General features: G+C 28.4%; 1 protein-coding gene across 1 annotated transcript; it reads left to right on the top strand.

The window, feature by feature from the left end:
• Positions 1-11,365: 11,365 nt before the first annotated feature.
• Positions 11,366-12,569, top strand: LOC108333334 (CEN-like protein 2). Its single transcript, XM_017568747.2, has 4 exons — positions 11,366-11,629; positions 11,718-11,779; positions 12,015-12,055; positions 12,161-12,569. Exons 1-4 carry the CDS (start codon positions 11,426-11,428, stop codon positions 12,379-12,381), a joined length of 528 nt encoding a protein of 175 aa, XP_017424236.1. The 5' UTR covers positions 11,366-11,425; the 3' UTR covers positions 12,382-12,569.
• Positions 12,570-12,848: the final 279 nt, after the last annotated feature.

The raw sequence follows: 12,848 nt of genomic DNA, 5'->3' as shown, positions 1-12,848 counted from the left end.
GTGGTGAGGAGTAGCAGGAGGTCCTAGTCTTGGAGGCTTCCAGTATGCTCCAAGGTGAGTGATAACGGACTAACCTCGTGAGTGTGGTAGGGTGAAACCCATTGGCAATGGCTTTGCAAAGCAGTAGAGGCCACCACGAGTGCACGACCCACCATAGCTCGGCAATCATTCTAGTCCGGACGAGTCGGTTTATAAAGCAACGAGTCGGTTTATAAAGCAACAAGTCGGGGTATAAAGTAATAAGTCTAGTGATGTGAGTTTACTAGGTTTGGATGACTTTTACATGTTGTATGAGTGGGTGGAATTATGGTTTAATGAACATGCTCTAATTGTTCTTTTATACGAATCTAAGTATGATAACATTGAATTAACTGTGCTATCTGTATAACATGCTTTTTATATCTAGCTCACCCTTGTATTGTTTTTGTTATGTGCTGTTTGGGTATGTTTCTTTGGCGATGATCATCCACTTGGATGGAAGCAGATGTTGTCGAGGAGATCCCTTGGAGCAAGAGCTGGAGGTTGCTGATATTGCAGAATAGTCTTCTTAGAGTTTCTTGATTGAACACTTGTAGTGTTTAATCCTTTCAACTGTTTAAGTTTAAATTTTTACTTCTTTCATTTCTGGATGACTGTAATTTCACATTTAATTACACGTCATACTCCGACTGTTCTCTATATTTGGATGTTAACGTCTTTATTATATAATATTGGTCATTATATAATCGGGATGTTACATTAGATGTGGTAGTGCTTTAAAAATAGTGAGACTCAAGTTAATTTTAATATTAAATGATTTTAATATAAATAGTTTCATTATGAACAAGTTTCATTATTTTAAAACACATTATCTCTCTAAAAATCACTTTTCTAGAGTTATTTAACTTCTCTCTAAGAGTTCTCGCTCCCTGTTTATGTGTTTGATGATCAGAGACTGCCAAAGTAATCCTCACGACGAGATCTTTAAGTCTAACCTGTCAATTTCTCAAATACAATAAGTTGGTTTTTTGCTTCTCTTTTTGAGTCTGTTGCTTCTTTCTTTCAGGGTAGCCCTTTGTTTTACATTAATTTTATAATGTAATTATCATTTGAAATATTATGTGGCTTAATCCAATATAAGAACTTATTAGTAATTATGGAAAGTTATAATAAAAATAAAATAAAGATAAAATTAAACTAGTTTGATAGACGTTAGTTTATAAAAGAAATTAGTGTTATGTGATGATGATAAAGGTTATTTCACAGTAAGTCATCAAAAAATTATGAGAGAAGAAAAAGAACACAAAAATAAATTGGAAAAAAAAGTTTGGAGAATACAGAACACATTTTCATTAGATATCTCATTAATCAAAATTAATATTCTATTATAATTTATATATGTTAATGTGCGATAATCATGATCCTTAATATCCTAAAAGAGTTTTTTAGAAAAAATTAAAAATATAAAAGAACTACAAACTAATTTATATATATATATATATATATATATATATATATATATATATATATATATATATATATATATATATATATATATATATATATATATATATATATATATATATATATATATATATATCACATGTTTGGCAACTTAAAAAGAAAGAATGTGCTTGATCCAAGTATGTTCTGGAACTTAATATAATGCAACCACTAGTGCAAAATATGTTTTTTATACCTATTTTTTAAACCTGTTAAAAGTTTATTAGGTATAAAAATTAATACGATGGCAGTATCGTAAATAAAATAAATTTTTTTATACCTATTATACTAAGAACAGGAATAAAAAATATTAAATAAGTATTTTGTACCAGTTATCCTCGAGATAGGTGTAAAAAATTATTTTTTCCATACCTATTAAACTTATATTAGGTATAAACGTTGTTAATTTCTACACCGGTCAGATAATATAATCGGTATAAAAATTTTGAGATTCTATCCTAAAACCTTTTTCTCGATTCACTTTTCTCTTCTCCATCTTTCTCTCTACGATTCCTTTCTCTCTCTTCTATAGCAATTGTGGCTATGCTCATGGATGCATCAGGTTATGTTGGCATTTGTTGCTTCGGTGGGTTGTGGTTGCTCTCGTAGTGGAGATGGAAGTAGTTCTAAGAAGGCGTAACTGACGTCGTGGAGAGGTTTACGGAGTCGATCTCCTTCGACAAACAACTCTACAAGCAAGGCATAAAATGGAAGAAGAGCGCATGCGTCGATTGCTCACTAGGTCAGTCACAATCTTTCACTCTTCCAATTCAAGGCTCAGCTAAACACTCACTGTTCTTTGTTTAGGGTTTGATAAAGTGCGAGCGACAAAAACTCCATTCTCGAAGGTTTGGAGGAAATAGAGAGGCGCATTGAGAATGGAGAGTTCAATTGGAGAGCTGACAAAAAGGACATGCACATGAACATCGGTGAGCCTGCGAAGAAGCTTCACACAGCTCGAAGTAGGAACAATCAGTTTTTGTCTGACTTCACACAGCTCGATGCACATGAACATCGGTGAGCCTTGAATTTGAATGATTGATTTTTTTTCTCCTCAATTTCTTTTCAGCATATATTTGATGTAATTACATGACTTAGTTTTTTGTGTGTGCTATTTTCATGTGCTTATGAAGACTTTCGGTAGAAATTGGAGATTTTATAATGAATTTGTGTAATTCTGTGACTCTCTGTGCAATATCAAGTAGCCAATGGTTGTGGAAGATGTAGACTTTATTTTGATATCTACTTAGCTATAAGCTACGAAATGACTAGAATGATTTTTTACTGTAATCCCTGAGTGAATGGTTTTAGGTCAGTGATTGTGTTGTGAGGGATTCAGTTGGTATATGAAGCAATGATCTTAATAACATTTTTTGTGAAATATGGTTTCGTAAAGCTTGAAGAGCAGGTAATATGTTGCTAGCAGAAGGAATTAAAGCCGCTGGTTTTTGCCATGAAATGTTGGTTGGAATGTTAAGGTGAATGAAATTCATTGTGATGCTATGGTGATAGTAACATTACTGATTTTTGCTGCCTAGATGTTATTATTTTCCTTTTAATTTGAAAATTGTGGCTATTAAAATTCTTTGATGTTTAGTGATAGTGGAAAAAATTATGTAAAACAACAGCTGAAGCAGGGGCCTTTTTCCTCTGCTTTCCATAGTTTTTCCTTTGATTAATTTGGTATAAAATTGTTATTTAGTTACATGTGTACTAACGCTTTAGTAAGGGAATATAACTACAGAAGAGGAAGAACATGAAATTATAAAGAAACAATTATGTACATGTACCATGTACTCTTAAACTTTTATTGATCCCAACTTGAAATACTTTTTGAGATATTGTCTGTCCCAGTTGAATCATCAAAGTCTAGCTAAACACCGAAAACTACCTAAAAAAAGATAAAGATGAGTATAGAAGAAATTTTCACATAATTAAGTTGATGACACAACACACCTCTTGTATCTCATCAAATAATAAATCAAAGAAACTGGAAAAAATGGTCCATGAACTTTATTAATTGCATCCCTTGCTAAGATATGTATAATTTTTCATGTATTTTTATTCTGTCATTCAAGTAGGTATAATTTTTCATGCCAATTATTAGAATAAGAACCACAAAAGGGTTAATTTGTATTTTCTAATTTTTTTTCTTCTTTTTTAAGATATTTTTAAACTGTAAGGATTCTTGACACAAAGAAGCATTCTTTGCCCAAGCTATCATGTATGGTTTGTTTTACTTTGTGGCATGTTTCCTTTTGCTTGGATGATGTGTTTAGTTGTGCAGGGCCTGTTTTGGAAGTGCAGATTTGTAATATCTGGTTGCGCCAATCTCTTCCTTTGTAGGCTTGTTGTTTTAGTACTTCCAATCATGAAATGATTGACTGGTTTGGAAGCCTATTGAAAAGTGATTCCAATTTCACTGAATCTACAGATCATATTACCTTAGAAAGTAATTTCATTGTCTCTTTAACCCTTCCTGCAGTGCTGCACCAACCTTTATCAAATCCCCTTCCTTGAATCTGCATACAGTAATAGAGAATGAGATAGTAGGAAGCTATTTTACTTAACCTCAAGAAAGATAAAATAAAGAAAATGACAAATAAAGTTAATTCATTATTATCTTTCAATAGAATTTTCAAATGAAGTTAATTGGCATCTTAAGAACATCAGGTTGAACTTTCTTAACCTTTTTTTCCAATCTTTTTATGTATATATTTCAATGTTTGATTCACTTATGCCTTTATTTACCTTTCCTTGATAGTTAAGGCTCAACTAGTATTCTAGCAAAGAATTTATGCTTTGGGAGCCTTTACTCAACCTTGATGTCAAGATCTTGGTGGTATAAAGTTCATTCCATTCCCTATGGAAGAAGAAAATCTGTAATGCGAGGGGTGGTGAAATCAATAGCTCCAAAATCTAACTCCAAAGAGTTTTCATCATTTGCCCTGCACATTCAAGAGTTTTCTGGTAAGCCTAAAGAAAATATGTAAGTATTTCTACCAAAACTCATGTATTAATATCCTCTGTCCTTTGCATTATTGGCTAAATGATAAATTACTATGAACATTAAATCTGCACAACAACAAATAAACAAAGCATTAAAGGATCATGCCAGGTTATATTCTCTGTCTTGCTCTATTATGTACGTGAGCCACAAGTAAGAAACCGTTTAATTTTTTTATGTGAATTTGACTTTGAGAGGGCGGCCACACACTGTGAGTAATTCTGTTTAATTTGTTTTTTATGTGAATTAATATTACCTATCCTAGTGAAGGACAGTTTAATTTTTTTTATGTGAATTAATATTACCTATCCTAGTGAAGGCCATATTATGTCCTGTTGAATGTGATATCATATTTTGACAATTATTTTCTATTAAAATCACATTATTATAAATTTATGTCCCTGAATTTGACCGACTTGATTTTTGTACCATACAAAGAGTAGTAAATAGGTTCCTAACATGATTATTTGAATGCACCTACAGGTTTAAAAAAAACAAATTGGTAACTTATTATTAAGCCATTAATATTATAATTAAGATATTAAACCATTAATTTTATAACTTGATTCAACGTATTTGTTGTGTAGATATTTGATAACACATTTCCAATGGAGCAACATGTCATAAAGGATGTAGTTGACTGCATTTTTTTTTAATCATTTGTAAATGATTAGATATTTCAATATTACATTTTGAATTTAGGAACTATTTTATGTGTAACTATATTAAGTAACTATGTTAGGTAAATATATTTAGGAACTTTGTTAGGTAAATATTATATTTTGATGTGTTATTAATTGAAATAATATTGATTATTTTACTTGTTATTGATTATTTAAACTGTATTCTGGGATTGAATTTTATGTAGGTATGAATATCGATAGTAGTACATACAAATCAAATATTTAAAAAAAAAGCATCATTTTTTACACCGGTTATAGTACCAGCAGGTATAAAAGTGAGATTTTTATACCTATTCTAGCATCAGTCGGTATAAAAAAAGTTTTTTTCTCTAGTGTAAATATCAGACTTTTATACCTATTATAAATAGAACAGGCATAAAAGTAAAACTTTCTACACCGATTCTATAGCAGGTATAAAAAATTGAAAACTTTCTATACCCCCTACTTCTATACCTACTCAAAAATAGGTATAAAAAGCCTTTTTTAAGAGATATAAAAAACTTTTTTTGCACTAGTGAACTAAATGATAAGGTATTTTTTTATGTTAATCTAGTTAGCATTTATATACATTAGAGTGAAACACTGTAGTATGAAATATGTGTTTTATAATATAAGGTTTGCTGATTCTACCTAGGAGATAAATGAAAATATGTGAATCTTATCTTCATCTTTTCCATGGTAACAGAATTTTTTAAGACAAACATTTTCAAACGGCATTTTATAGTTTGAGTGAAGAGAAACTTGAGAGAAAATAGTGTTTTGTTTATGACTTAAATGTTGTTTAGAAGCTTATGTAACATTACACAACTTGAGCAGGGAGAATTTGGTGTATACCTTTTTATTATCTTACCTGATTTGCTCAAGTGACAATTTATGGATCTGAGACATTGTCAGTCCAAGAATTAAATGAAAAATTATTTTATGTCATATTGTATGGTTTTTAAATGATAATTTATACATAATTATGATATGTTTAAGATGAAGTCATATATATAACATGGTATATTAACTAATTTTGTGATTGCATGTATTAAATATATATTTTTACTGTATAATAGAAATCTCCTCACTTTAGTAATGATCTAAAAAATAAAAAATTAAAATATAAGATGGTAAAATTCTTAAATATAAAAACAGTCGTAAAATTTATAAATTTAGGTTACAATTAATTTAATTTAATTATTAAACTAATATATGACATCTCTTTGAGCGTGTTAATACAAAACCAACAACAATAATCTAATTGTTTAAAATTTTAAAAAATAAGAATATAATTGTGAAAAAAAAGTAAAAAATACAGAAAATAAGGATTATCTGAATTATTAAATCATTAAAATATTATTGATTTCTATAACCTTATGAAAATCTTACACTGTACGACTTTTGAAAGCAGGATATGAAAAGAATGTTATAATTTTTTTTTTCTTATGTATAAACCATGTGTTAGAATATGAAGTAAGTTAAAGGTGGGTTGTTAAATTAAAAGTATTTTAGTATAATTTTAATAAAAATATATTTTAAAATATTAATTCAAAGAATAATATTTTAACATTAAATAGACTAAATCATAATTCTATTAAGAAAATAATATTTATATCTTTATGAAAATGAAAAAAAGCAATATAATTCAATAATATTAATTAAATTAAATATACTATATATAATATATATTTATATACTTAAATTTAATATATAAAAAGTCATAATAAGCTTGTCTTTCAAAAGAAAGAGATATAATTTACTCCAAAGTGATTAAAGATTCAGTCTTGCGGGTTACAATAACATTAACAATTCTTATATTTCCACTTTAAAGTAGAATATATTGTCAACTCATTGTGTAATTTTTCATCATCATTTTAAAACCAAGACTGTGATATATACACTTTTTTTTTCTTTTTTCCTTTTGGAAGATGACTAATATTCCTTAATGTTCTGTTCGTATTATAGATATTAATATTAATCTCCAAATTCATAATTCTTGCCCCCATAATTTATAGAATAAGTTCCATCTTTTAAAAAGTACACGTCCTTATCCAATGCTTTTTGGTGTCGTTTATGAAGAAAATGATTAATAAACTAATTGTATAAGGTTTGTATAGGCAACACACGAAAACTTTTACCATTTATCAAAGGTAAAATCTAGAGCAATAAACTAAAATAATTTATCTCGATAAACTGATTAAGAAGTTTATCAAAGAAATTAAAGACAAAATTGTTAGTAATAAGCAAATTACTTTTCATCTGCTGATCATTCTTTCCGCAGGTAAAAAATAATTCTTGAAAGTTTTTCAAATGATTTTCTCCTATCCAATTATCAAATTAGAAATGTGTTTTTCTTCTTCATATTTTTGCTTTTAATTGACTTTTCTAATCCAACTTTTGCTGTTCAATTTTTTTTCTTCAAATTTTGCCTTGATCTTTCGACAACCTTGTTGCATTTTTTTAGGACTTTGTTTCTTCTTTTACAGTCGCAATTTACATATCTGGACTCATGAATTAATTTTCAAATTAAAACCACTATTTCAATTACTTTGTTATAGCAACAATTAAAAATTTGTCATCTCTTATAACTCTTATTTTTCTCTTAGCTTAAACACCCTCTTTCAATTTACACTCTCTGTAGTTTTCTAAAGCCAAAAAAAAAGTACTTTAAATTAAAAAAGAAATAACAGTTTAAGAAACACTGATATTAAAACACAGTGAATTTATGTAAAAAGAAAGTTTTTAATATTTGTAATCCTGGAAAACAACGAGTCTGGTTTTTATATTTTAAATTAATAAATTAATTTTCAAAGTTTAAAAAATATATGATTGTAATCTCTTTTTCAAGTCCTAAAAGATTACTTCTAAATGTTAAATTTTAACATAAAAGATGAACCCATTTCACATAAAACTAAGATGAATTAATTATAGACTGATAAACTCATATTTTAGCTTAATTTATTTCTTATCAAAGTAAAACCCTTATATATATATAAACTGCCACTGAATTTATTATTTACTCATACCGTAAATTCTTTCCTGATAAAAAAAAATATGATCCTATATCATGGACACAACAGCAATCCTTACAATAATTTTTCCACAAATATATTTAAATTAAACATGAAATATATTCTTATTCAATTTTACATGTCTTTTCACTTTGATTAAGAGGGATAGTCCTGTCTTTATCATTGGTTATTCAATTTATAAGGTGACTGTAAGAGAATAATAACGAATTAATGAAACCTTATCTTTGCTCTTCAATATTAAATTAGATTCCTTAAAGCATATGTGGTGCCTCCATGATAATATTGTCTAATTACTCATGCAACTTAAAAAAAACTCCAAATAACATTATGATTTAATTTGCGTATTGAATGTTGACTTCATAGGAAAAGAAAAAACAAGAAGTTGAAGCCAAGCACTACTAATATGTGATATATGCAAAATTCTTTGAAAAGACTCAGTTTAATTTGTTATCTCAAAAATATTAAATGTATCATAGATTTGATGGAAAACCATATACATGAGATTGTACTATTAATCTAATTATCAATCATGTGAGAAGCTAGGTTATCTGTTGCTAATATATTGTTCTTACAATATTAAAGTGGCTCCATTTAATCATGATATACTTTCAGAGTATTTTAGAAAATCTTACACAGTGTCGTGTCTCTGACATTCAAGTTAATATTTTTGAAAAATCGTAGTTTTATGAGTAATAAGAAAAATGAGAGGAGTTAACCTTTCATATTAGGATGCTAGTTTATTTATAGATTAAAATATTAATAGTTTATTTTAGTTTTCTCAACTCGGTCTTAATATTTTTTTTAATAGAATTTAAATTATTATCAATTTCTTTTTAATTTAGTCATTTTTACTATTTAAGTAATTAATAAACAATAAACAATTATATCATATATCCGTTCATGATTTTTTTTTATTTTTTTTAATTTAAAAAAAAAATTCACATATCAAATCGATATTACGTCATATAATCGTAATAGTGTCATGTGTTAAAGTGAATTATGTGTTAGTATCAGTGTCAAAAATTAATATTAGTGACATTTGAATATAAAACACTAATATATATATATATATATATATATATATATATATTATTAACACTGACACATATTACTAACCCAAACATGTGGCGTGATATTGATTTGAAGTATGAGTGACTTTTATTTTTAAATTAAGAAAAAATGAAAGAAAAATTTAAATTTTTAAAAAAAATAAAAATATCATAGACTAACATATAACATACACGGTTTATTATCTTTTAATTATTTAAATTAAATTAAAAAAATTAAATAAAATTGGAATCGAACATAAAAAATATTATGATTAAATTAACAAAATCAAATGAAAATAAATGCTAAATTAGTATTTTTAACCTTATTTATATCACTCTTTGTAGATATTTTACTTGTATGGACTATTAGGAGAGATCCAAATATTTTCGAATCATAATTTCGATGCTATTTGAAGGTAAAGTAAGTTTATTTTAACAGTATAATTAGTTGGTAGCTCCATTACTACTTTTTTTAGTATATCTCGAAGACATCCAAGCGCAAAAGATGTTTCAATTACAATCTTAATTCTATATTTGTTTTGGTCTTTATTTATTTTATATAATTGAATTATTTCTGTTTCTTTTTTAAATTTTAATATGATAATTTTATTAAATTGAACTAATATTATTTGAAAAGTGTTAAAATATGATTTATTTTCTACTTAAAAAGTGTCTCGTGTTAAATCAATAAAATGTTAACATAAAATATAGTTTATTAGATTTAATGTATGATAAATTTAAATTTTGACAAGTGATACTTTTAAATATTATTAAGACGAATTTAATAAATTGATCTTGATTAAATTATTTTGAAAAATAAAAAATCAATAAAATAAAAATAATATAAAAACTAAAACACATGAAAAATCAAATTACAATTTTTTTATGTATAAGGTTATTCTGTGGTCGAATGTTAGGTTGTTTTCAGTTTGGTGAACTTCTGCATTTAAGATTGAATGCTAAAGTGCATTCGGCCATGAAATCATCTGGAAAACATTATTGTAAAGACATGATGATGGTTGAAAAGTTAAAAATATAATTAAGTCTTGGATATGTTTTTCTAATGACATAGAAGATTGGTGTATTTTCCGGAAGATGAATATACATATTTAGAAATAAAATAATTTTGAAGTGAGTTGGTGGCAAGTGATTAGAGCAGATATATATATATATATATATATATATATATATATATATATATATATATATATATATATATATATATATATATATATATATATATATATATATATATATATAATGAGAAGTGGACAATAATTTGATGGTTGTGGTGTTCCTGAAAGAGCCATTCAATTTCAATATGAAAAGTGGTGATTCCATCTGAATCTTCTTTTCTGTGAAATGACCATAGCCACTACCTTTATTTTTCTTAATTTCTGACTCTCGAATACCTTTATACTCCAAACTCTGCTTAAATTATGGTAATTTTACCACCAATGTTTAATTTGGGAAGGTTCTAATATGGGAATTTTACCATTATTGGCAATGGTCCCATATATTTTCCTCTGTTTAACGATGCCTTCCAACCTCAAATTCTCTATGTTTCCTAATATACAATTTCTCGGAATCTCTCCTACGTTCTAGCTAACTTCACCCCTATAATACATAAATAAATATTCTATATATTTATATTTCATTTCTCTATTTTTCTTTCTTTTACTTAAACTATAATTTTCGTCAATCAATCATTTTTAACATAGTTACAAGGTGAATATTTAAGACATCCTCTCATGAAAATTTCCGAAAATGAAGACTTTATCTCAATAAAATTGTATTAAAGTAACACAACTTATACATATTCGTAATTCTTTTCAAATCAACCTATAATTTTTCAAAAAAATTGTACCAAAATGCAAAATGTTGTTTTGCAATATATAATATCTAAAAAATGTATTAATATTAAAATTAATTTAATATATGACTATTTTATATTTTTGCTAAGATATGTTATTTTATACGTTACCAATATTTTTGTAAATGTGAAAAGCAACTTGAGCCTTTTTCATAAGGTTCCACTTTTCTCCCTATTCTTGAATTATGGCTTCCCACTACGACTCCCAACTATAAATATAGGGTTTCTACTCATATTCACAACAGCAAGCCCTCAAAAGCAGCAACATTAACTATTTGGTTGCCACAGCTTCAGTCCCACCTTCAAAGTCTGTAGCCATGAATATGATATCAACAGACCCTCTTGTGATTGGGAGGGTGATCGGAGATGTTGTGGATCTTTTCTCTCCAACTGTGAAAATCACTGTCTCCTACAACAACAATAAGCAGGTCTATAACGGTCATGAGTTTTTCCCTTCCTCAGTAACCAACAAGCCTAAGGTTCAGATTCGTGGAGGCGACATGAGATCCTTCTTCACTCTTGTACCATCTTCTTCTTTCACTCCACCCTCCTTCATCACTTCAATCTTTTCATGCATCTCACTGTTCCATTTCCATGCCTTTCTTTCAGCTCATGACAGATCCAGATGTTCCTGGCCCTAGTGATCCATATCTCAGGGAACATTTACACTGGTATGATACTAAATAAATAAATTAAAAAAACAAAAAAATCAGTAAACCATCACATGCAGAGTTTACTTGACTTGTATTCATTATTGGTTTATGATTTCAAACCCTACCACTGGGTCGTCTAGTTCTTTTTTTTTTATTTTGCCATGCATGAGGAAGAGCTTCAGATGCAGCACATGCATTTGCATAGGTGATTTCATCTGAAACAAAGCGTCTGACCATATTTAATAACTCACAGGATAGTCACGGACATCCCTGGCACAACGGACACCACATTTGGTAAGTTATTGAATCTTTTTACAGACACATGCATAGCAGAGAGAGAGTAACTTTCATAAAAATCTATGTATATGTTTTTCTTTTTTGTAACATGCAATGGAACAGGAAATGAGGTGGTGAACTATGAAATTCCAAGGCCAAACATAGGCATCCATAGGTTTGTGTTCCTCCTTTTCAAGCAGAAGTGCAGGCAGGCAGTGATGAAAATACCAAGTTCTAGGGACCTCTTCAACACGAGGAGCTTTGCAGAGGAGAATGACCTGGGGCTTCCTGTGGCTGCGGTGTTTTTCAATGCTCAAAGGGAAACGGCTGCCAGAAGACGTTGAGTAATGAACCAACCCACAAAAAGTGTCACCATGTGGTTATCACTAGTAAAGCCTATATACCTGTCCACTGTAGTAGTGTCCACCAAATAAGTCTAGGTTTCTAAGGGTGTGTGGGGCACTTTCTCTAGTTAAATTCGAACTTGCATGCTGAAACTCTCGTAGCATCAACTCTAACATTCTTCTTTCTAGTTTGGTGGTTCAGTTTGTAACTATTTCACTTTCTATTTCACTTTCTCGTAATCTATGTCCCAGTAACCACGCAAGTTATTATTACATCAATTAGTTGCAGTGCATGTCTTAGTTGATTAAGAAATAATCGTTTTCTTAGCTTTTTAACCTTAAAAAGAGTTAAAAATAACCTAACTCAAATAAGCACAGGTTGTTAAAATATGTTTGATTCCTGCTACAATGAAAGTTGGTAGGCAATAAATAGGTCACAATTATGGTGTAATGGAAAAATGTTAACG

This window comes from Vigna angularis, chromosome 11, assembly GCF_016808095.1.
Source record: "Vigna angularis cultivar LongXiaoDou No.4 chromosome 11, ASM1680809v1, whole genome shotgun sequence".
NCBI classification, from domain to species: domain Eukaryota; kingdom Viridiplantae; phylum Streptophyta; class Magnoliopsida; order Fabales; family Fabaceae; genus Vigna; species Vigna angularis.
Note: the sequence above shows the minus strand (reverse complement) of the source record. Positions and strands in the feature narration are given on the sequence as shown.

Bases quoted from the DNA above. Each gene is read 5' to 3' on its own strand.
- LOC108333334 (XM_017568747.2), top strand. From the start codon at position 11,426: ATGAATATGATATCAACAGACCCTCTTGTGATTGGGAGGGTGATCGGA. The intron at 11,630-11,717 runs GTACCATCTTCT...CCTTTCTTTCAG, and splicing joins TGAGATCCTTCTTCACTCTT to CTCATGACAGATCCAGATGT. The intron at 11,780-12,014 runs GTATGATACTAA...AATAACTCACAG, and splicing joins CTCAGGGAACATTTACACTG to GATAGTCACGGACATCCCTG.